The 23,326-nt window shown below is 33.6% G+C and overlaps 2 protein-coding genes across 2 annotated transcripts; both read left to right on the top strand.

Annotated features, from left to right (window-relative positions):
- Window positions 1-412: 412 nt before the first annotated feature.
- Window positions 413-23,125, top strand: LOC113510691 (uncharacterized). Its single transcript, XM_026894193.3, has 13 exons — window positions 413-688; window positions 860-969; window positions 1,056-1,201; window positions 5,449-5,621; window positions 6,178-6,239; window positions 6,438-6,621; window positions 7,854-8,038; window positions 8,421-8,507; window positions 10,047-10,551; window positions 14,840-15,045; window positions 16,404-16,529; window positions 17,549-17,711; window positions 19,710-23,125. Exons 1-13 carry the CDS (start codon window positions 616-618, stop codon window positions 19,784-19,786), a joined length of 2,097 nt encoding a protein of 698 aa, XP_026749994.2. The 5' UTR covers window positions 413-615; the 3' UTR covers window positions 19,787-23,125.
- On the top strand, window positions 1,250-5,362 carry LOC128200988 (uncharacterized). The gene is made up of 2 exons (XM_052896401.1): window positions 1,250-3,052; window positions 3,485-5,362. The coding sequence occupies exons 1-2, from the start codon at window positions 1,459-1,461 to the stop codon at window positions 4,084-4,086; spliced, it is 2,196 nt and encodes a 731-aa protein (XP_052752361.1). The 5' UTR covers window positions 1,250-1,458; the 3' UTR covers window positions 4,087-5,362.
- Window positions 23,126-23,326: the final 201 nt, after the last annotated feature.

A 23,326-nucleotide genomic window follows, 5' to 3' on the forward strand; every position in this document is an offset into this window, starting at 1 on the left:
CCAGGGTCTATAGGTGGATCCATAATGTCTAATTAATATAGGTAATTTACTTACCAATATTTACAGCAACAAACACTATTACTACAAAATATACAATTATATATACAATCTAATACACAATATATAAATAAAACTAATCCTTATATAATTAAAAATAAAATTAATTTAAAGAAGATCAAAAAACACTCCCGCTTTTTTAAACGTTTCCCGCGCTTTTTCCTCAACCCGGAATAGAAGTTGTAAGTTTATTCAGAAATTTTTGTTTTATAGAAGTGAGCAAAAGGAAAATACGTTACTCATATTTTCATCTTATGCTTTGCCTAATTCATCATTATACGTCTGAGGATAAAAATAAAGTAAACCCATATTGATTTGGAGAAAAATATTCGAAATTTGGGTAAAAGCAAAAAAATAGCATCTGGCAACACGGACAGAGCTTAAAAAAATAACACGACTGTTATATGTTGATTGTATTTACGTTATTCTGTTTCTGTTTTTATTTTGACTATTTACTCGAAATTTTCTGTATCCGTTTGTCTAATAATTAATTCTATGAATGTTTTTACTAATATAATTGAGGGTGGTATCTATTTTGTGCAATAAAGCGTTTACATCATGTCACTCTTCGACGGTGAAGAAGAGAGATTTTTTAATCCCGAAATATTTCAGGTCATTCGTCGGGAAGTCTGTATGTATTCTTTTTGTACATTATTATTTCAGCAAGTTCGATATTTAAAATAGAACATTTTTAAAATAACTTGTAATATAAATTTTGATATACAACAATTAATTTTTTCGTAGCCTATTTGTATAACGGTGCAGGTACCCTACATTTATTTTACGTACTGCGTTTTTCCAGATGGGATTGGTGATATCGAGATTTTGCCGTATGGTTTTAGAAATATTCCTACCCACACAGAAGATGGTATACCTATCAGAAAATTATATGTCACTAATCTGCCTCCAAAGGTAGGTACTATGTTTGAAAATTATTTAAAATATTATGCTAAATACTCACATAAATTTATCTTTGAATATTACAACTCTTGTTGCAGACAACTCGTACAGAACTATTTGGTGTGTTTGCACCATATGGCTTCATTAAGAGTTGCTGGTTGCGGATGGGTGATAAGGGGTTAAATCGACTTTCAACACCAACATATGCTTTTGTTACATTCAGTAATCCTGAGGATGCACATAAGTAAGATTATTAATATGTACTTAATACTAAAATTATTTTTTTATTAACAGTAATTGTACATAATAAGAGCAGTAGTCGAAAATGGTATGAATTTTCAGATACTGTGACCCCAAATCTTTAGTGTGTGAATAAGGCTCCTGGTCTTGCAAGAACTGCCATACCTATTTACTATATACTATATCATCCCATAAAAAGATTTTTTGTTTATAGGAATAATTAGCTGCTTCAATAGAAAGTCAGTTAACAGAGGCGGGTCTATGATAATTGCAAGAAATAATATTAAAGTAAAGGAACGTGCTGACATTGTTAGACTTTCTATTGAGTGTTGTATAGAATTATCTTGTATAGAACTAGAAAATTATATCCTTATATGTGTGTACAGGCCTCCTAATAGTGATTACAATGTTTTTGAAGGGGTGATGGAGGATATTTTAAAAAAAGTATTTAATAGTATTAAAAAAATTATTGTATGTGGAGATTTTAACGTTGATATTCTTTGTAACACACCCACATGTACAAAAATTATTAGTTTATTTCAGTCATTTGATTTATGTCATGTCTTTCATGAACCCACTCGTGTAACTGCCACGTCTGCTACTTGTCTTGACAATGTTTTTTGTAACTGCGAGTATACAGAAAAATTCATAATAAATAAACTTCCTTCAGATCACTGTGGTCAAGTTGTTAAGTTTAGCAGTCAAATCAATAAAGTCAACAATAATAAAAAATCAAAAAGACAAATAAACGTTTACAATATTAATAAATACAAAAGCGCGATTAAAAATAAATTGGATTTGCTGTTACAATCTAGTAATAATCCTGATTATCTTTACACCAAGCTAATTAATATTTTATCCGGAGAATATGAACAATTTTTCAAGAAAAAAGAAGTTCATGTTAAATCTAAATTCACGGAATGGGCAACAGTAGGAATACTTAAAAGTAGAAATATTTTGTTTGATTTATACGATCAAAAAAAATATCGATTTGATGACAAATTCACCACTTATGTAAAAAATTATTCTAAAATTTTTAAAAAAGTTTGTATTATGGCTAAGTCTAATTATTTTAATAAACAAATTAAGCAGTCTTCTGACAAAATTAAAACCATCTGGAGCATTATAAATAAAGAAACTGGAAGATCTAAAATAGCCTGTAATCAATTTACATTAAATTATGATAATAAATTAATAACAACAACAAAAGATGTAGTTAATATTTTTGAAGATTTTTTTGCTAATATTCCGATTGATATTACATCTTCTCTGGACTCATCTCAATCTCGAGCAAAAAAATTACTAGAGACTAATATCGGTTGTTGTTCTTTAAGATTTAAATTTTCACATGTTAGCCCCTTTCATATCATAAAAATATTCAAACAGCTAAATTTAAAAAATACGGAAGACCTTTGGGGCATGTCTGTAAAAGTAGTTAGTTCTTTCATAGATATTGTTGCTCCATATCTAGCCACTATTTTTAATAAATGTATTGATAATGGCGTTTTTCCACATTTAATGAAATTTAGCAAATTAATCCCACTATTTAAATCAGGAGATAAATTTGAGCCAGGGAACTATAGACCTATATCTATTTTGCCAGTTCTAAGTAAGGTGTTTGAAAAGATAATGTTAAATCAAATGTTACATCACTTCAGGGTTAACGGACTGCTTCACAGTCAGCAATATGGTTTCACCGCCGGCAAGTCTACCACTGACGCAGGTGTTGCGCTAATGACACATATTTTCGAATCTTGGGAGAGGTCACAGGATGCACTCGGAGTTTTTTGTGACCTATCAAAGGCATTTGATTGTGTGGATCATAAAACGCTTTTGTACAAGCTCGAACATTATGGTATAAGAGATAATGATCTAAAATTAATGAGAACTTATTTAGAGGATAGGGTTCAAACTGTAGATATTGACGGTGTAAAATCTAAGGGAGCTAATATTAAGATGGGCGTTCCACAAGGGTCAATCTTAGGCCCCTTTCTCTTTTTAATCTACATAAATGACCTTCCCTTTATGGTAGAGAAAATTGCAGATATAGTGCTGTTTGCGGATGATACTTCGTTAGTGTTTAAAATTGGACGTCAAAGTAATCAATTAGACGATGTAAATTGTGCTATGTCTGCAATATTAAATTGGTTTACATGTAATAACCTATTATTAAATTCCAGCAAAACAAAGTGTATAAAATTTACACTTCCTAATGTAAGACTAATAAATACACAGTTATTGCTTAATGACGAAATAGTAAATTTTGTTAATGATACAGTTTTTTTAGGTATAACAGTGGACTCGAAATTACAATGGGGGCCCCATATTTCAAAATTGGCCAGTAGACTCAGTTCTGCTGCATATGCAATTAGAAGAATTAGGCAATTAACAGACGTGGCGACGGCTAAACTTGTATATTTTAGTTATTTCCATAGCATAATGTCTTATGGCATACTGCTGTGGGGTAAAGCAGCCGATATAAATACTATATTTGTTTTACAAAAGAGAGCCATACGTTCTATTTATGGTATGGGTTCAAGAGAGTCATTACGTCAGTGCTTTAAAGACTCAAATATCCTCACAGTTACTTCACAATACATTTATGAAAATATTATGTATACACGGAAGAACTTAGCGAGTTTTAAAAAACTCAAAGACTGTACAAGTAGAAACTTACGCAATATAAATAAGCTTATTTTACCTAAATGCCGTCTGCACAAAATCAGTAATTCATTCTATGGTAATTGCATAAGATTTTATAATAAACTGCCGGAATCTGCATTAAATCTGACAGAGAGGCAATTCAAATCTTATATTAAACAATTTTTATGTAAGAAAGCCTATTACAGGATAGACGAATTCATAGATGACAACATATCAAGTAAATAATTAGTTTATTAGCATACAACGTTATAATTTTATTTTCTCATTGCTTTCTTGATTTAATTGATTAATTTTAGAAATATGAAAGCGTAGCGGTTTTTTGTATTAATTGCCGCATGCATTCTTATGTAAAATGTGAATACTATAACTATCAGATGGCAATTGTGAGTAGCTTTGACGTGGTCTAGTGTTTTGAGTAGTCATGCTCACTAAAATGTCCAGACTTGTGGCGGCGTGGTGGGCCGGGTCATTGGGCTCCCTAAAATATGGTCGAGCGCAGTGATGGCTGGCTCATCCGTCATACTCGTGAACGGGTGCTGCTTGTAGGGACTGGTCTGCTCTAATCACTATGACTGATTTCCTCTTATTAATTGTTTAACCAGTTGGTTATGTATTCAATTTTTTTTTCTTTTTGAGTATTTAATTGAATTAGTGCTAATTGGTGGTTTGTATTCACACAATTAAACTTAAAAATGTAAAATAATAATAAAATTATTTAAAAGAGCATCACGCAAGTTTCTTGCTCGTTCTTCTTGTGATGAGACAGCTTTCCGAACGAGCGGTAAATTAAAAAAAATGTAATGACTTTTCAAAAGTGCTTCAATGTAAGTTTATTTGAATAAATGATTTCTATTCTATTCTATTACACATACTTTTTTGTGATAATATATTCCCCAATATATAGAATGTCTGCCTTGTACATGTACATGTATTGATGAATAAATAAATAAGTTAATTAATGAAAAAAGAAACATTTTTATAGAAACTGTAAAAAGGCCCCTTAACAAGTGACAAATGACTCCATCAACAGAATAGTTTTAGTGAATGTTCATATGAGAAAGACTCCAGATATTGCTATCTCATTTTATGTCATGGACTTGCAATAATGATTTTATGGATTCACTTGTCATTTGCTTACTACAGGGTTGGATTGACCATCTTGCAGACCTAAGCATGTCTCACTCACAAAAAAAAAGCTGATATAATATTATTCTATAAAATAAATTGAAATGTATACTGAAACATGATAAAAAAAAAACAAACATGGAAATCATATTTTCATTGGAGTTTGGTAGATATAAAATTTTCTCAAAGAAAAAATATTGTAAGATTTTTTTTATGCAATTTAGAATGACACACAAGCTGATGGCCCACCTGATGGAAAGTGGTAACCATTATCTATAGACGTAAGCAGTACCATGGACATAACATAGTATATATATATATATGTATAAAGTCTCCCACTGGTCTAGCACTTGCTGTCTAGTGATTGAGGGGGTCCTAAGCAGTTGCCTACACTGCTTAATGGATAATTGTCTTCCATTATGTATGTGTGTAATAACAATGTATTTTAATTATTATTTGTAGAGCTTTACAAGCACCTAGTCATGAGAAAATGCTCCGTGGACGCAACCTTAGAACATACCCTGCAGACAGTTGGCATCAGCCTGCTGAGGATTCAGATGGCAAAGTGCGCTGGAGGCCACGCTCTGATCGTCGCTACTATGAAGCAGATAGCAATAATAGTATTGAACAGGAAGGTAAATTCAGTTCTGCAATTGATTTTATTATGAACTATTTCTTAAATATTATCAGTTTGACTATATATTACTAAATATGCAACATCTTGTTTATCATTTTCTTTTAATAAAAAAGATAAATGAATAAGATTAATCAATGCTTGGCCTAAATGACTAAGTTGAATATGACTTATAATTTTTTTTAAGAAAATCGACTTTTATATATCTGATTATTCCGATACACGGTCTTTTACGAGGTAAGCAGACTCTAGAGCCACAGGTTGTACATATATTAATGTACAAAAACCAAGATTCACAATTCCATATAAAGGTGAATAACTGTTCAGTTTCAATTATCCTCACACAGGTACCTATATCCTAAAACTGTCATAATTTAAAACATTGATTCATATGACTTTCTTTACGTATGAATGAAGTAACATAGCATATGTTTTTTTTAATGATGATTTTTGACTACTTTTAAATAAAAAAGAATTCTGTTTAAAATTGGCGTACTACTTTTTTTTACATCGGTTGAAAACTGAAAGTTTATTTGAAAACAACAATTTTGTTTCAGATTGTCCAGAATCTTCAACAGATAATGCTAATGCAGCCAGTTCAGAAACAGATCCCACAACTGTGAGTTCCTTTGTTTTACTTAGTCTACTGTAGTGATAAATTCAGTTTTATGGCCTTTGCTTATCAACTGGTTTCGGCATGGAATAGAAATTGCTGGGTCAAATCTTGCTTGCATCGAAATTTTTCATTAACACAATAATTATTGGAATACGACTTTCGTATGTTATTAATATCTGTATGTTTTTTTTTTATTTTCAGAGTGAACAGGGTTCAACTCAGAATGGAAAGGAAGAGTCTGAAAATGAACCCTGCTATACTATACTGGACATATTGAACAGAGACTGCTTAAATCACATAATGACATATGTACCAATAAGAGATCTTATCAGATCAGAGAGAGTTAGTAAGCGGTGGCAAGAAATGGTGCACGAATATTTACAAAGTGAGTTTATCTCTATTCTAATTGTTTTTATGATTCAAAATTTATTATGTGATATGTGCAATTAATGATTTGTATTTGAACAATACGTTATCTACATTACACGGGCCTGCTTTTTGCGCGTTCTTACCTCATGTATTGTTTGTGTTGTAAGACAATATAGATGGATAAAGACGACGCAACTTGTGTCATTTTTTGCTCATCGCTCTCGTAGCTCAATCTATATAAAAACTTGATACATTGTTTCTACTTTCGTTGAAAGCTTTTTTTTTTGTCACAAACTGTCTTTTTTACCGTTCGAAAAGAGTAACCGTAATGCGATTTTGCTAATCCTCTAAACTTATTTCAATTAAAGTGTCAAGTAAGAATTTCGATTCGAAATTTAGCCAGTCCCCCAATTAGGCCAAAATCGAATAAAATATCAAGCTTTTTTAAATTGTCACTTTTTAAATTTTTCAAACTCAACAGGCAAATTACAAAGTATAATCAGCACTGAGTTATTTAAATTCATTTACAAAGTTTAATGAATGACAATCAATGTTATAGTGTTTACTTATATTATGTATTAATTAAAGTACAATTTTACGGTCAGTTAAATGTAATAAACTCGAGCAGCCTAGTACTACTCGTAACAAGCAGTACTTGTGTATGAGTATGACGAATGATTATTAATACGGAACCACAAATATGTAATTGTGAAATGTTTTTAATTGGTTGTGAGTGGTATGTTTTTTTTTTTAATGACTGGAAATACAATGGTAACCCCGCCTGCGAAATCGGTATACGCTGGCATGACACCAGTTTTTTTTTTGATGGGTGAAAATGGAATGATAACCCCGCCTGCGCTAACGGGTTACGCTGGCGGTTACCCAGTGAAGGGTGATAGATGAAAATGAAAACAGGCCAGTTAGCCCATCGTGGTGAATTGATCAGGAATTAACTATGATAGTTTCCAGGGGGAGCCGCGAGGAGGTCGACCTGGTTGGGTATATTGCTAGCAATGGTATTCTCAGTCTCCATTACTAATAATCCCTTTCCCCCCACGTGACACCAGTTAGGGATGATAGACGAGGATGAGGTCTGATCTGTCAGCGCATCGTCATGAATTCTCTGAGAATTACCCACTATAGTTTCCCGGGAAGTCCGCGTGGCGCTTGACCCGATAGTGTATCTCGCTAGAAAAAAGGCCGATAGATCTCACTACTAAAAATATCTTTCCCTTTCGCGGTGAGCAGCTATTCGCACGTTCAAGACGTCGTGGTGGCAATACGTGCCGGTGCGGCTGACGACGGCGGTGCTGCGGCACGTGCTGGCGCGGCTGACGCTGGTGCGGCTGCACGTCGACCACCCCTGGTCCGCGCTCAACGACCGCACCGCGCACGCCATCGGCAAGTTCTGTCCCGACCTCGAGGAACTCAAGGTACCTCCTATATTGATATTTTTTTATAGTCATAATTGTCCTATGATTAATAATCACACCAATTGCCTGAACCTCAAGCTAGGATATCTGCCTAGGTCCCCATAATGTGTTATTTGTTGTTGCCTAGTTAACACAGGACACATCTGTGTTAGGGAACTAGGCAATGAACTTCTGAAGACTCAACCCAGATTACAGTCAGAAAAGCTTGTTAGCAGAGTATGCAGTTATTTTTGTTTGTTCATATGTCTCCTTTATGTACATAAAATTTGTGATTGGTTAAGCCGTTATAACGCTAAAAGTTAACAAACAAACAAATTCACTTTCACGTTAATAATTTTAGCAAGGATTGTTATGTCTATTTAATATTGTTATCTTTTTTCAGGTTGTTGGAATGCACACAAAGAATTGGAATCCACTTGTTTATGGATGCAAGCGGTTGAAAACTCTTGCCTTCATATCATGCAATAAGGTATGATAAATTAATTAAGAACATTAATAGTTCTCTGTCTTTTGTTTTATATTGATTTGATTTAAGAAAAGATTCATGTTTCAACCGTAAAGCAGTTGTGTTTGCATGGCTGTGTTTCGGTTTAAAGGGTGGGATATGGCGTGAATTTACAGGATACAGAGGAATAACACCTGAGTCCTCAGGAATGGCAATGCATGGGGGTTATCATGGGCGAAACAGTATACTCTGTCCATGATACTGCTCATCTCTATAGGCGACGGTTACCACTTTCCATCAGGTGGGCCATCAGCTTGTTTGCCATTCTAAGTTGTATGAAAAAAAAAGAAAAATTAATTCCTTGTAAGAAGACTGTGTACCGTGTGTACTCCAGCATAGAATGGGCCACCTCTTCCTTTCCCGTGGGTGTCGTAAGAGGCGACTAAGGGAGGGCGAGGGATGGCAGCAGCGTCCCTTTTAAAACATCTTTAAAAGCCTAACTGCAGTTGCCAACTTGCCTGCAAAGCATGGCATTTACTGGCAAAACTTCCCTTATGGGGACGGCTTATGTATAACAGTGTACAGTTAACGCCTCAAATTTTTTTTTTACGACATAGAATGGCAAACAAGCTGACAGCCCACCTGATGGAAAGTGGTGACCGTCGCCTATAGACATGAGCAGTACCATGGACATAACACAGTATACTGTTTCGCCCATGATACCCCCCATGCGTTGCCATTCCTGAGGACTCAGGTGTTATTCCTCTGTACCCAGTAAATTCGCGCCATATACCACCTTTCAAACCGAAACACAACCATGCAAACACAACTGCTTCACGGTTGAAACACGAATGGGACAAAGGTACCCAAGCAATCGACTTTTGTACAAAGTCTCCCTATTAATAAATAAAATATTAATGAAAAGAAGACTGTCCATGCGTCACTCACAAAAAAAAAGTAGTATTCTCCTTTATAAATAAAAATAGGATGTTAGTTTATTGTTTCAAATATTTCCTTTCAAATTATTTTCTCTTTCCAATGCCTTTTATATACAAGTGATAGTGGTAAATGACTTATCTACTACTTGATGGAATACATATAGTAACCTTCGTCTAAAGATATGATAAAAATACCTCAATCAACTTTATATAACGATTGTCTTACTCATATAATAAAATTGTAATTATAATATATTATGTCTGTACATAGGAGATAAGAATTTAATATGAGAGATTAATAAAATTTATAGAAACATTTTTTTTTATTACTACTACTGCATCAAATTGAATGCAGATTTCGCAGTTGTGTTTTTGAAGGTTTAATTTAAAATGTGATTTATGTTTTATCTTGGAGTAGTTACCTACTTCTAAAATCGACGCGTACGATGCGTTACGGGCATAAGCTAGTAATAAATAATTAATAATAAATATGGTCCCCATTTTTTTGTTCATAATTGTTTCTAAAATACATATTCAGAATAGAATAAATAAGTTATTGGAATTATAATTACTTATGTTAATAATGCTGTGTTTCATAGTTTAAAGGGATATTTGGTGTTGTCAGCTTACAGATTCGAGTTTAGTGCATCTAGTGAAGGACAACTCGAGTATCGAACATTTGACAGTTGCCAACAACACACACGTAACTGGTCTCTTTCTCACCGGTCTGAACCCATTGAAGCTGACCTCTCTCGCGTTCTACAATTGCTACAGCCTGCAGAGCACACTTCTCATAGCCGCCATCGACTCCTTGCCGAACCTGACCACGCTCAAGCTGGACGCTTGTCCAGTTACATTGTGGAGGAAAGTACCGTGCATACTGCGCAAGTTGTCACAGCTAGAAGAGTTGTCTCTATGCGAATATTCCTCAGTAGACGTGTGTCTCACGCCTCAACTCAATGACGATTTCTCCGAAGCGATTTCGAATCTAAAGGAAGTGAAGAGTTTAAACTTTAGCAGGAACATATACATTACTAATGCTGTGTTGAAGCAAGTTGCGCAATCATGCCGCAAACTAATATCATTGGACATCTCTAGCTGCAATTCAAGGAAGAGTTTTCCTTATCCAGGTCAGTTTTAATTTAGTATAAGTAAATTATTCCTGATAGTAATAGTATAAGGTTCCTTGTTATTTTTTATTTTTGAATATAATATATTAATATAATAAGTGTCAGGGGTGTTCTTCTCTAGAAATCTGTCCGATTCTAGAATAAGGGCATACGGGTATGCGACCTCGGCCTCCCGAGCCGCTGCAGTGTCCCAGTCCTTTCCACAACTACAGTGTCCCCCCATTTCCTTTCCCACATAAGTCCCTTATTCCTCTCATTTACTAATTTCCTTTACGCATTTCCAACGTTCCCTTCCTCTTTTCCTCAATCCTTTCCTCCATACCGTAGGTGGCGGAAACCACCAACAAATGCATTCCCAAAGAGGGTTGATGTCAGGCAAGTGGCCAGTCGTAAAACTATAAACCAAATCTTTTTGTAATATGGATAAAATCATATTACGCCGACCCCCAATGATTGGGATAAGGGTAGGAAGATGTAAGTGTAAATAACCTCTTGTCCTTTCGAGTTCTATACATTATTGTATTAATATTGTATATTCTGTGCATCTTCTACCGAATTTATCATGGGGAGTGAGTTCTGAGGAATTGTTCGGACTGACAAAACGATATTTAAGATAACACTTATTGTTATCTTAAATATCGTTTTGCTAGTATAGAACTGTCACTAATTAACTAACTACGCCATTCAGGAGTTGACACTATCCTCATAATCACTGCTTGTGGGGTGAATTTGTGCAATCACCTAGAACTGTCATAACAATGATTAACAATTATTGTAGATTAATTTCCTTTAATATTCTTCTAAAAAGACTTTAATAATATCTATAACCAATAATTTTTGACTAATTTTATTTGCAATGTAATATTTTTGAAGCCATTGAACTGGTTTGCATTGATTTACTGTGCTATTACTTTTCGTAGTGATGCGAATTTTTTGCCAATCGATTCTGACTTTAAATTTGTATTTTTTTTTTTTTTTTCATTATTATATATTGTCAGTGGGTATTTTTTTTTCTTTTTTTCATTTAACTTTTTTATATTTAGTCATAGATTTTGAATGTTATTACAATTTATTACGATTTCCAGTTAAGGATTTATTATTCTTAACTTATTATTAATATATAGAATTGATTGTGAACGGTCGGCCGGTGGGAAACGCAGAGTGCGTGAATAATTATAACATATATAAACTTCATCTCAAATATTCATAATATATTTTAATATTTTTATTCAGATTTTATCTATATTTATTATTATTATTTATGTACTGTAATATTTATTATTTTATGCAGAAGCCTATGACTCAAGCAATCTGTTTCAATCGTTGAACTCATCTCTAGACGACTCGTTGCTTTCTACGACAAGTTTAAACACTGAGTTCAAACGGTTCTCCAACTGTCTTAATATCTGTCATGTCAATGCTCAAAGCATATCACAACATCAACTTATTTTCTACTCAGAATACTGACGCTATTTTCGGTCGACCTCGGGGAACTTCAGAATGATATCATTTCCACTGATTGGTCATGCATTTATGATGTTAAAATTAATACAAAGTTAAAATTAAGAGACCGCCTTCTCTTTTGATAACTGATGGAGTGCGCATGGCTATGAGAAAACGGGATCATGGTTTTAAGATGTTTAAAAGGGATCGCTCTGACGAGAACTGGGCTACTTATAAAAAGGCGCGCAATTGTTGTAACCGCATGGTAATGGCCGCTAAACGCCGTTATATCCACTCCAATATTTTAAACGCTTCACCGGCCAATACTTGGAAGTTTCTTAAATCGCTTGGTCTTGGTAAACAGACCAGCGACTTCAATTCTTCTTTTTCATTAAACGACCTTAATAGGCACTTCGCTTCCTCTTCTTTATTAAATGCTTTCTCCAAGAACACAGCCCTCCTAAAAATTGCTTCTTGGCCTAATTCATCCACAGTAACATTGCCCTTTTTTTCCATCACAGACGAGGAGACCCACAACATAATCACCTCTGTCAAATCTGTGTTGGTTCTGATGATGTAAGTAGAATCATGATTATTCTCATACTCGAACACATACTTCCTCTGATCACTCACATCATCAACTTTTCTCTACATTCTGGTACATTTCCTGTTATCTGGCTTAATGCTTATGTTTTACCACTTCCTAAAATATCATCTCCTACACTTCTAAAGAATTTTAGCCCTATCTCCATTCTGCCCTTCCTCTCTAAAATATTAGAAGCTATCGCCTATAAACAACTCTCAAAATTTATTTCAATCTGGTTTTAGGCCAGGACACAGCACTACGACAGCACTTCTGAAAATCACAGAAGATATAAGGGAGGGCATGGAGAACTCCAAATTAACTATTCTTGTCTTGATCGATTTTTCTAACACTTTTAATACTGTTGATCATGACATTTTATTAGCCATGATTTCTTATCTTGGTATCTCCTCTCGTGCTGTTGATTGGTTATCATCCTATCTTCGAGGACGTCAGCAAGCTGTTCGTGTCGGTCGTTCTTTTTCCGACTGGTATGATATAGAATCTGGCGTTCCTCAAGGCGGTATTTTATCTCCACTAGTCTTGTAAATTTTTATCAATTTGATAACTAAAGACCTCAAATGCTGTTACCACTTGTATGCGGATGATTTACAACTATACTCGCAAACCCAAGTTGATAAAATCGTCGATGTTATTGATCAGTTAATTGACGGTCTTCACCATATTTTCACCTGGGCGAGCGATTTCGGCATCACGGTTAACCCTGCCAAATGTCAAGTCATGGTTCTGGATAGTTCTCGTCTACTTGGAAAAAACAATATTAAATGGTATTAATACTGTCTACTATCATTTACAACAATAACCCGATTCCTTTCTGTTCCAAAGTTAAAAATCTCGGCTTAACAATTGATAGTAGTCTCAATTGGTCGAACCATGTTAACGAAATTAGCAGTAAAATAACGTTCTCGCTGCGTAATCTTTACCGATTTAAACATTTTCTCCCTATTAGCACTTAAATCTTGCTGGTAGAGTCTCTTATTCTCCCCATATTTGATTACGGTGATGCCTGCTGCACAGACATGAATGAAGACCTATTAAATAAATTGGCTCGTCTTCTCAATAATAGCATAAGTTTTATTTTTAATCTTCGTATGACCATATCTCTCCCTATTGCGCTCAGCTCAAGTAGCTTCCTATCCGACTGCGTAGAACTTCATGCTTATTGTGTACTCTACATTCTATTTTATTCAATCCTAATTCTCCCGACTACCTTAAGTGTAAATTTCAATTTCACGGAGACATTACCAATCGTTGTCTTCGTCCGTGCAGGAATCTTTTTCTTCATATGCCTGCTCATCGTATTGGCTTCATTTCCAATTCCTTCACTGTTTAAGCTATTATACACTGGAACACACTCCCGCTTGATATAAGATCTACCTTAAACAAGCTAGCTTTTAAACACAAATTGCACACCTATTTCTTAGAAAAATCACTTTTCCTTTAAGCTTCTCCTGCTGTTTACTCTGTTTGAGTCATAGATTACTATTGGCTCTTCTATTGCAGTTGTTTTATGTAATTGTTTTATATAGTAATATTTTATGTATTTATTTATGTATGTATTTATTATATGTATATATTTATTATATGTATATATTTATTTATTATGTGTATGTTTATATTATATGAACTTATCAAATATTGCTTTTTTTTCTCTATTCAAAAATGCACCGTCTATGTACTTCTCAGTTTGCCCAATGGTTGACTGGTAGAGAACACCGTCCGATATTAAGTCCGCCAAATGTACATAGAATTTTACTGTGCATTAAAGTTTAAATAAATAAATACATAGGGACAGACAGACGGGAATTCACTTTGTTTTATGCTATTTAGTGATAGTGATACGAAGTGATTTTTCGTCGTGCCTCCCACCAAATTGTTTATACATACATACATATACACATATAAACATATATAAATATATAATGCGTATGTAACACATATACATAATACGTCAGCATAGTGATAAGTAATGCTTTCTTAGACGACGCTTAGACATGCCTATACTTGTCGATTCCCTTATTTCGGATGGCAGACTATTCCATAGGAATTCCCAAAAGCCTGAGTACGATGTGGTGGAGTTTTTAGAAGTAATCGTGTCTGAGGGCGAAGTGGTTTGTCTGTTGAATATAAATATTCATAACGCTCGCGGAGATAACAAGGAATGGAGGGATTATGCAAGATGTTGTAAATTGTATGTACATATAAAATATTGTATGTATGTATGTGTGCGGCGCGGCGCAGGCGTGGGCGACGAGGGCGTGAGCGCGGTGTGCGGCGGGTGCGCGCTGCTGGAGCGGCTGGACGCGTCGTACCTGGCGCGGCTGCGCGACGCGGGGCTGGCGGCCGCCGCGCGCCTGCCGCGCCTGCGCGCGCTGCTCGCGCGCGGCAACCCCGCGCTCTCCGCCGCGCCCTTCGCGCGCGCGCTCGCCGCCTGCCACCTCCTCGAGGTAACAACCTGTTGTCTGCCGCGATGCGCACCTTCTATACACCGGGAAGCAGTTGTGTTTGCATGACTGTGTTTCGGTTTTTAAGAATGAATTTTAAACAATGCTTTAATTTATGAAATGGAAAAACACAATTGGATTCAAGATCAAAAACAAGTTTGGACTGAGTGCAACAAACGTAATAATAGTGACGAAACAAAATGTTTTTCTGCCAGATATGGCAGTGAACTTACAGGGTACAGAGGAATAACATCCGAGTCCTCAGAAATGGCAACGCATGGGGGGTGTCATGCGCGAAACAGTATACTCTGTTATGTCCATGTTACTGCTCATGTCTATAGGCGACCGTTACCATTTTCCATCAGGTGGGCCGTCAGCTTGTTTGCCATTTTAAGTTGTATAAAAAAAAAAATACATAGAGCCGCAACTCATAAAAACGGCTCAAGTAATGGTTAAATGAGCTGTCTTTGTTTTAATTGTGTTTTATATACTTACGCACACAATGTATCTATATTCATTTAATATATAAAATTAGTTTTTGCGCAACAAAAATGAGCATAAATTATAAAATAAAAATAGAAATAATAAAGAAATCACTAATATTAAGAAATTTGTGTTTTTATAATAAAATTGTATATTTTATTATAAAAACACAAATTTCTTTTAAAAGTATTCGCGCCATTTTTAGTGTTGCAAGTATCCGAAAAAAATCCCTACAATTGAATTAAAATTCCCGAAATGAAGTGTATTTATTTTCAATAAGAATTGTTTATTTATATTTGTATTTTTTTTATATAATGTAAATATAATATATATGTAGGTATCTATCTATATAGAGATATTATTGAGTATTATGCAGACTTTATTTGACCGATTGCTTTGAAAACCAATATCTAAAGATCCATGTACACTTTGAATGTGGATCCAGTGTCCAAATTAATAAAAATAACCGCCATTTATTAGTTTTCTTTGTTTTTTGACTGATTGCTTGCAAAATCGACATCTGAGGATCCATATACATTTCAAACATGAATCTGGTGTTAGAATTAATCAAAATTGCCACCGTTTTGTTTTCTTTGTTATTTAACTGATTGCTTTAAAATCGATATCTAAGGATCCGTATACACTTCAAATATGGATATGGTGTCAGAATTAATCAAAATGGTCGCCATATTTGTTTAATGTAAAAAAAATATTTGGACAAAGACTAACAAAATAGCATTAAGAATTTAAAGTTAGTTAATTAATTGTAATTATGTTACTTGTGGGGCGTTGCTGCCCATTTCTCGACCATTAAGTTCGCTTAGTCGCCTCTTACAATAATTCTCTCTTTTTTCTAGACAACTCTTAATTCTTTTCAGGATATTGATGTTTGTGGTTGCGATAACATTTCCGAAAGCATAATCGAGGCTGCCGTGGAAGCATTAGAAACCAAGCCAAGGAAACTAGTGTTGCGATTGGCCGGTACTGCTGTATCAGAACCCGAAGTGAGTTTTTGTTTCTTTTTTGTATCAAAACTGAATATTAAATGATAAGTATTATACTGTATTTAATAGCTATCGTAAACTTTAAGCAATTTAATGAAAACCAAATTTTGTTTGTAAATAGAAAAAATTTAAGATTCCATTATTTTTGTTGTAAAAGTTATCTCTGTTACTTAAACTTTTATGGCTTTTTGTTTTTATAGACATTTGTGAAAAAAGAAAGTACAATTTTTTATGTTGTTCTCATTCACAATCTCTCTCCCTATATGGCAAAGCCACAGGTATTTTCCTTTACAAGCAATTTGAGGAAGTGAATGTTCTAATGTAATTTCATGTCATGAAAAACAGTTTTTTACGTGATATTTTCATAGATCGATTTTGTTAATTCTTTTTTAAATCGACAATAGAGGGAGATAGATTATTCCCGTATTGGGTTCCATTTTAATTTAGCCGGGATTAAATTTACTATTAATAGTTATATATTTAATGAGTTCTGTTTTAGTTCATGAGCCAACATTATCTTGTTTATATTAATGATGTAAAGCTAACTTATTATTGTGATTAATAATAATATCAAACAAATGTAATAATGAGTTTTTTTTTATGCTACTTAGAATGGCAAACAAGCTGACGGTCCACCTGGTGGAAAGTGGTAACCGTCGCCTATAGATATGAGCAGTACCATGGACATAACAGAGTATACTGTTTCGCCCATGATACCCCCCATGTGTTGCCATTCCTGAGGACTCAGGTATTATTCCTCTGTACCCAGTAAATTCACGCCATATCCCACCCTTCAAACCGAAACACAACCATGCAAACACGGCTGCTTCACGGTTAAAATATGAATGGGACAGAGGTACCCAAGCAATCGACTTTTGTACAAAGTCTCCCTCTGGTAATATTATTATTTTAAGTTATTAAAAAATAACGTGCATTTATTTATATACTTTATTAGACACGAAATTAACACATAAGTAGATACAAATTGTTGTTATTAATGTTGTAATAATTTGTTTCAGGTATGTAATGGACACAATTTGCTGACTGTCAATACACAAGACAATCGTTGCAACCCTCACTTTCGGCCAGACTTCGTTGATCGTATATTAGAGGACAGTTCGGACGATTCTCTAATAGATGACCTTCTCGAACACGATGATTTCGATGATTATATTTTTCAAGGTATGATGTTCAAACTAGGTATTTAACATTCTATATCTGTCTACATTCTTATTAATGTTATAAATGTGAAAGTGTGTTTGTTACTTCTTAGTGCCTATATGACTCGATCAATCATTATGAAATTTAGATAGTGGTAGATTATGACGATAAACTTTAGAGGAAAGCTATGGGATTTTATTCACCTGCTTAGAAAACATATTAGGAATCCTTAGAATCCAGCAGAAGACTATGCATTGACGGATATAGAAAGGAGTTAACTTGCTGAGCAGTTGAAGACCTTGGGTGCACCCTATGGCTTTGACTCCTTTTCCACACACCAACACTGGTTATATTCACAACTAGCATGTAAAAGGCACGCGAATTTCCATAGATTTTCTAGTCTTTTTTCACTTAGAGTATGAGCAACACAACCTCAGGTACTAGCGACCGCCATATTATTTTTTCATTTAATATTTAAACGCAAGTCTCAAAAATTTGAATTGGAGTTGTTAATAAGTTAATGGGAATATATTATTACGAATGGATAAAGGAATTAGGAAAGGATGTCGGAATAGATAGTATTAGCTGTATGCTACGGCTTTACCCGCATGAACCAGTAAATACTCGTATATGAACTATCCTATGTGCTAAGTTAGGAAATAATCTACCCGTGTACCAAATTTCATTTAAATCCCTCCAGTAGCTTTTGTGTGAAAGAGCACCAAACATTCATCCGTTGTTACAAACTTTTGCATTTATTACATTAATAGGATTTTGAAAGCAGGATATAAGCTACTTTTTTTTTATACGACTTAGAATGGTAAACAAGCTGACGGCCCACCTGATGGAAAGTGGTAACCGTCGCCTATAGACATGAGCAGTACCATGGACATAACAGAGTATACTGATTCGCCCATGATACCCCCCATGCGTTGCCATTCCTGAGGACTCAGGTGTTATTCCTCTGTATCCTGTAAATTCACGCCATATCCTATCCTTCAAACCGAAACACAGCCATACAAACACAACTGCTTCATGGTTGAAACACGAATGGGACAGAGGTACCCAAGGAAACAACTTTTGTACAAAGTCTCCCTCTGGTACTTATTCCGGTCTCGCGGATATATCTAGTGATATTATAAAGGGATGTAATTTGTGCTCTGTCAGGTGTAATATATTAATTGTGTTGGGTTGAGTTTTAAATTTTGGCGCAAATTTCAAGTATCGGTCTATACCGATAACGGTCTTAATTTTTTTTTTGAATTCATTCAAGTTTCTGATACCCTTTAGTCGATTTTTTGTGCAACCATTGGTTTCTGAGATATCGATGAACAAAGAGAAAATGATCAATTTTCATTCAAAGTCCGATAGCTCAGCGAATGGTCGTATCGAGACAAAAAATAAAAGAAAAAACCGAAATTGAAGCTAAATGAACAACCTATCTAATCTATAAGGTGGTTAAGTTGGAATTTTTTTTTCAGTCCATACACTAAAAACAAGATGGAAAAAATTCGGATTGTTTTTTTCATAATATTCATTAAGATTGCGCGATATGTGATACTTAATTTTTTTTTGCAAGATCTAATAATTAGAAACTTCAAGCTTCTAATTGCTTTTTTTTTACTCCAATACGACTATTTTATCGAAGATATAGCCATTTCAAAAATCGGCGAAAATTTTGATTTTTTTTTTGATCCCTTAGTTTTTTTCACTGGTGTATTTTTCTATCTACTTAACGTACTTCTCACTAAATCGTTCAAAAATATCTGGCACGGGATTTACTGCACAATTGCGGTAATTCCGCAGGTCTCATTGACATGCGGAAATCGTTGGAATGCATTAACGCGGAATGCGGGATTGCAAACCCTACAGCTCGCCTATGAGTAGCCGGTGAAAGGTAGATTTCCGCGTAACGCGGGGCACCGTAGCGATGTTATGATGTTATCGCCGGTTTATTGTAAGACATAAGGTTTTATTACTGCTATATTATGTATATATAATATTGTATAATAATTTCAGATGATGAACTTTTCCTGGAAGAGGACGATGACGACGACGACGTGGAGAGATATTACTATGGAATCCAATATTATTAACCAATGCATATAAAGCTGTGGACGCTTCACAACTACTCCATAGTCACCATAACATTACATACTGCCAAAGCTACCACACACAGTTGGTGGCAAAGCGACATACTGTAAAGTAATTTATTAAAGCGCACGCCAGAAGCACGAAAAATTTCGTAAATTACTTCACTTCACCTCTTTGCTAAAAACACATATTCGCAACCGTCAATCATCCTTCTATAAAATAACGCTCGACTTTTTGTAAATGACTTCCATGGGACTGGAATTTGTACTATGTTTTATTGTGAGATTATTATTTATGGTGAGACGAGCGACGGAGTTCAGCAGAAATTATAGATTTCTTTTTCAAAATGAGTGAAAGATTTCAATATACGATACGGTACGATATTATCATTACGGCTTTGATTGTAAACTCGGTATATAATACAAACTCTCAAGTGGAAGATTCTGAAAATATTTTATTTGTCTACAAAGGTCTTATAATAATCGTTATTAGTAAACAAGCTTTTTATTTAAAGATTCGGAATTAATTTTTAACAAACGTGATAGTAATCATAAAGAATTTTCACATTGGACAATGTTATGGGTGTCTATCTTTAAATAGGATATATGTATATAATTTCTTGTGCTTGTGGCGTGTGCTTTATATGATAGGTATGTGGTTAAATAATTAGATGTGTTCTTTATTCAAATTATACTCATATTTTCAACTATTGCAATTTTACTTTTTATTGTTTTCAAAACAAGAGTAATCAAGTTTCCTTCAATATGTTGTTAATGTTATTCTTGCATGATTACAATTACATTAATTATATAAAAAGAAGTAGCCAATAATAAAAGTAACAGAATATAGACTAATTTTTGATAGCGCTTAGCGACTACGTGTCGCCACGTGTTCCCTGTTATTCGAGATACGGACACTATGTAACTTATACCTGTGATGTATACATAATTCTTTTCTCAGTTGTATTTTTATAGTCATTATTGCTTACTTACTTTTGTATGTATAAAATATTTTATGTGTATGGTTAATATAAGAAGCAATCTGAAAATTTGTGATACATTAATAATAATATGTTATTTATGTTTCCTTACCTTTCTGTACATCTAACTTGGTATTATTTGTATATTGGAGAAATTAGATGTAGGACTTGTTAATATCATGAAACATACGAAAAGTAAGTTCAGTAGCGAATGTAAATTATTTGCTGAAAAATGTATAAGAAATATATCTGTATACATAAAAGAGTATGAATTTGGTAATTTATTAAACCCTGCATTGCCATATGTATGTCACTCGAATATTATTTAATATGTATATCGAGAAGTCGTTGTATAATAAAATATTACGTATTTAAACAGCATAGTATGTATACAGATTTCACATTTATCATAAAAATATATTTCAATTAGAAAAATACACAATTACAATAAAAACTTGATAATCCAATGTTTGCTAATACTGCAGGACTGGCAATGTCTGTATTATCTCTCAAAATTATTACGTGTTTTAAAATTAACAATTTTACTTCTAAAATATCATTAATAACTATTTTAAATAGCGTACTGGAATGTTCAACATGAATAAGATTCTTTACGTTCATCATGAACGTTTGTCGTTTCCACATTCCGAAAAATTCTAATTATATAATATCCATGTGTTTATTTGCCATCATTGTATATGTTACGTAAAAAGAAATCTATAGTTACCAAAGATTTAGTGATAGCTTTAAGATTTATGGTTTATATTCGTAAGAGATGAGAATTAAAGCGATTATTGAGCTAAATTATGATAATTTACTTAGATCATCTCAAAGTTAAAGATTACCTAAAACATTTTTTTTTTAAATAATCACTCAAAGTAATAAGAAAAAGTCCTTTTATTTTGATAGAAAATGTAGATATTGCCAGACTTTAGGTCAAAACATTACGTCTCAATGGCATTGTTGTACGCGACCATTACCAGTTCCTAATGATGATAACGAAATACAAATCTTATCACAAATACAAAATATTTGCCTTAATATGTTATGTGTGAAAATAACAATATATTATTTTTCATAAAGTAATTGGTACTTTTGTATACACATTTACAATAACTGGTTCATGTTTTTATAACAAAATAGAATACTTCTATGCTTGCAATATGGTTTAATTTGGTTGCACTACACTGTACATGTAACGCAACATATGTATATTATTGGTCTACGCAGACGAGGGACTCGTATGTCGGATAAAATTTCCCTTTATGTTTGTCATCTTTGGACTTTCAAGTCCGACGAGAAACAATCGTCGGCGAAAATATTAGTCCGATCATAATGTAACCTGTGAACTTGCATACTATATATATATATATATATATTGTACATTCCTTGTTTAAGTTCGAGTACATGGGTTATATAAAGCCAAGTTTTATTCGCATCCCATGACGGAAAATTGTCCATATTTACGTAGGTCTTAAGTGTTACTTAAATGAGTCAGCTTTATACAGTCGAGAATAGCATTACTTTAGCCAACCTCATAGTAATTTGAACTGTGATCTAGAAAATTGTTTTTGTTACTAATAAAATGTTAACACATAATGTAACAACATATTTACTGAAGTGTATTATTTTCACAGCTGTTTTGATGCAATTTTTTTTATTTAGAATCTTTTTCAGGATTTTGTTATATTGCTCTAGCTTTATTTATTATACATTCCTTTATAATATTGAATTGGATGTATATAATCAAAGTGGCCGTTTTTATTTAGTTTTATTAAAAGTTGATTTTGTTTTAATCACACAGAATGATCAATTACTATATTTTAAGGCTTTTAACAACAGTTGTTAATTTTACTGAGTGACAGGAATTTTTTGTTGTTTTCAAAGTTTGGGTATAGGTTTTAAATGAATTTTGTATAATTATGTAGCTTATATAAATTCTGTCAATTGTTTCATTAATTTGACAGCTTGCATGTTGAATTGATTTCACTAATATTAAAAATTGTGTGAAGCTATTTGTCTTTTTTTGCATTGGTTTGTGTTTTATTATATTTTTGTCTTGAAACTTGTAAGCTGTTGAAGTTAACATCTAAAATAAATAACATAAACAATCATGCATTCAATAAAAGCAAACTGAATGCAAGTTTTAGTTAATTGTTTATGTTCGAGTAGAACAATTTATTTCACTATTATTCTTGACTCAGATTATATTACATCAGATATTTCCAGGGTTCACACAAGTAATTTGTTTTTAAAATTGTTTTAAAAACCTCATGCATGAGATGATTTGTGAAGAGATCTTAGATTTTATACATTGTTTTAACATTATTAATAAGAAACAGATTACAATTCTCTTTAATTACATTTTTTTTTAATTTTCAACCTAATCATTAAAAAATGAACACTTGAGATTTAACATGACCACTTCTGATAATTATCATCATCATATCAGCTGTTAACTGTCCACTGCTGAACATAGGCCTCCCCTTATCAGGAAGGGGATTTGCTAATCATTGCCACACTTGACAGATGGGTTGGCAACTGCAGTTAGGTTTTGGTGATG

The sequence above is a fragment of the Galleria mellonella genome, unplaced genomic scaffold, assembly GCF_026898425.1.
Source record: "Galleria mellonella isolate WM207_F2 unplaced genomic scaffold, CSIRO_AGI_GalMel_v1 utg32, whole genome shotgun sequence".
NCBI lineage: Eukaryota > Metazoa > Arthropoda > Insecta > Lepidoptera > Pyralidae > Galleria > Galleria mellonella.

Coding starts and splice junctions, on each gene's coding strand:
- LOC128200988 (XM_052896401.1), top strand. CDS start 1,459: ATGATAATTGCAAGAAATAATATTAAAGTAAAGGAACGTGCTGACATT. Junction 3,053..3,484: donor GTACAAGCTCGAACATTATG/GTATAAGAGATA, acceptor CAGTTTTTTTAG/GTATAACAGTGGACTCGAAA.
- LOC113510691 (XM_026894193.3), top strand. CDS start 616: ATGTCACTCTTCGACGGTGAAGAAGAGAGATTTTTTAATCCCGAAATA. Junction 6,622..7,853: donor GGTGCACGAATATTTACAAA/GTGAGTTTATCT, acceptor CGCGGTGAGCAG/CTATTCGCACGTTCAAGACG. Junction 10,552..14,839: donor GAAGAGTTTTCCTTATCCAG/GTCAGTTTTAAT, acceptor GGCGCGGCGCAG/GCGTGGGCGACGAGGGCGTG.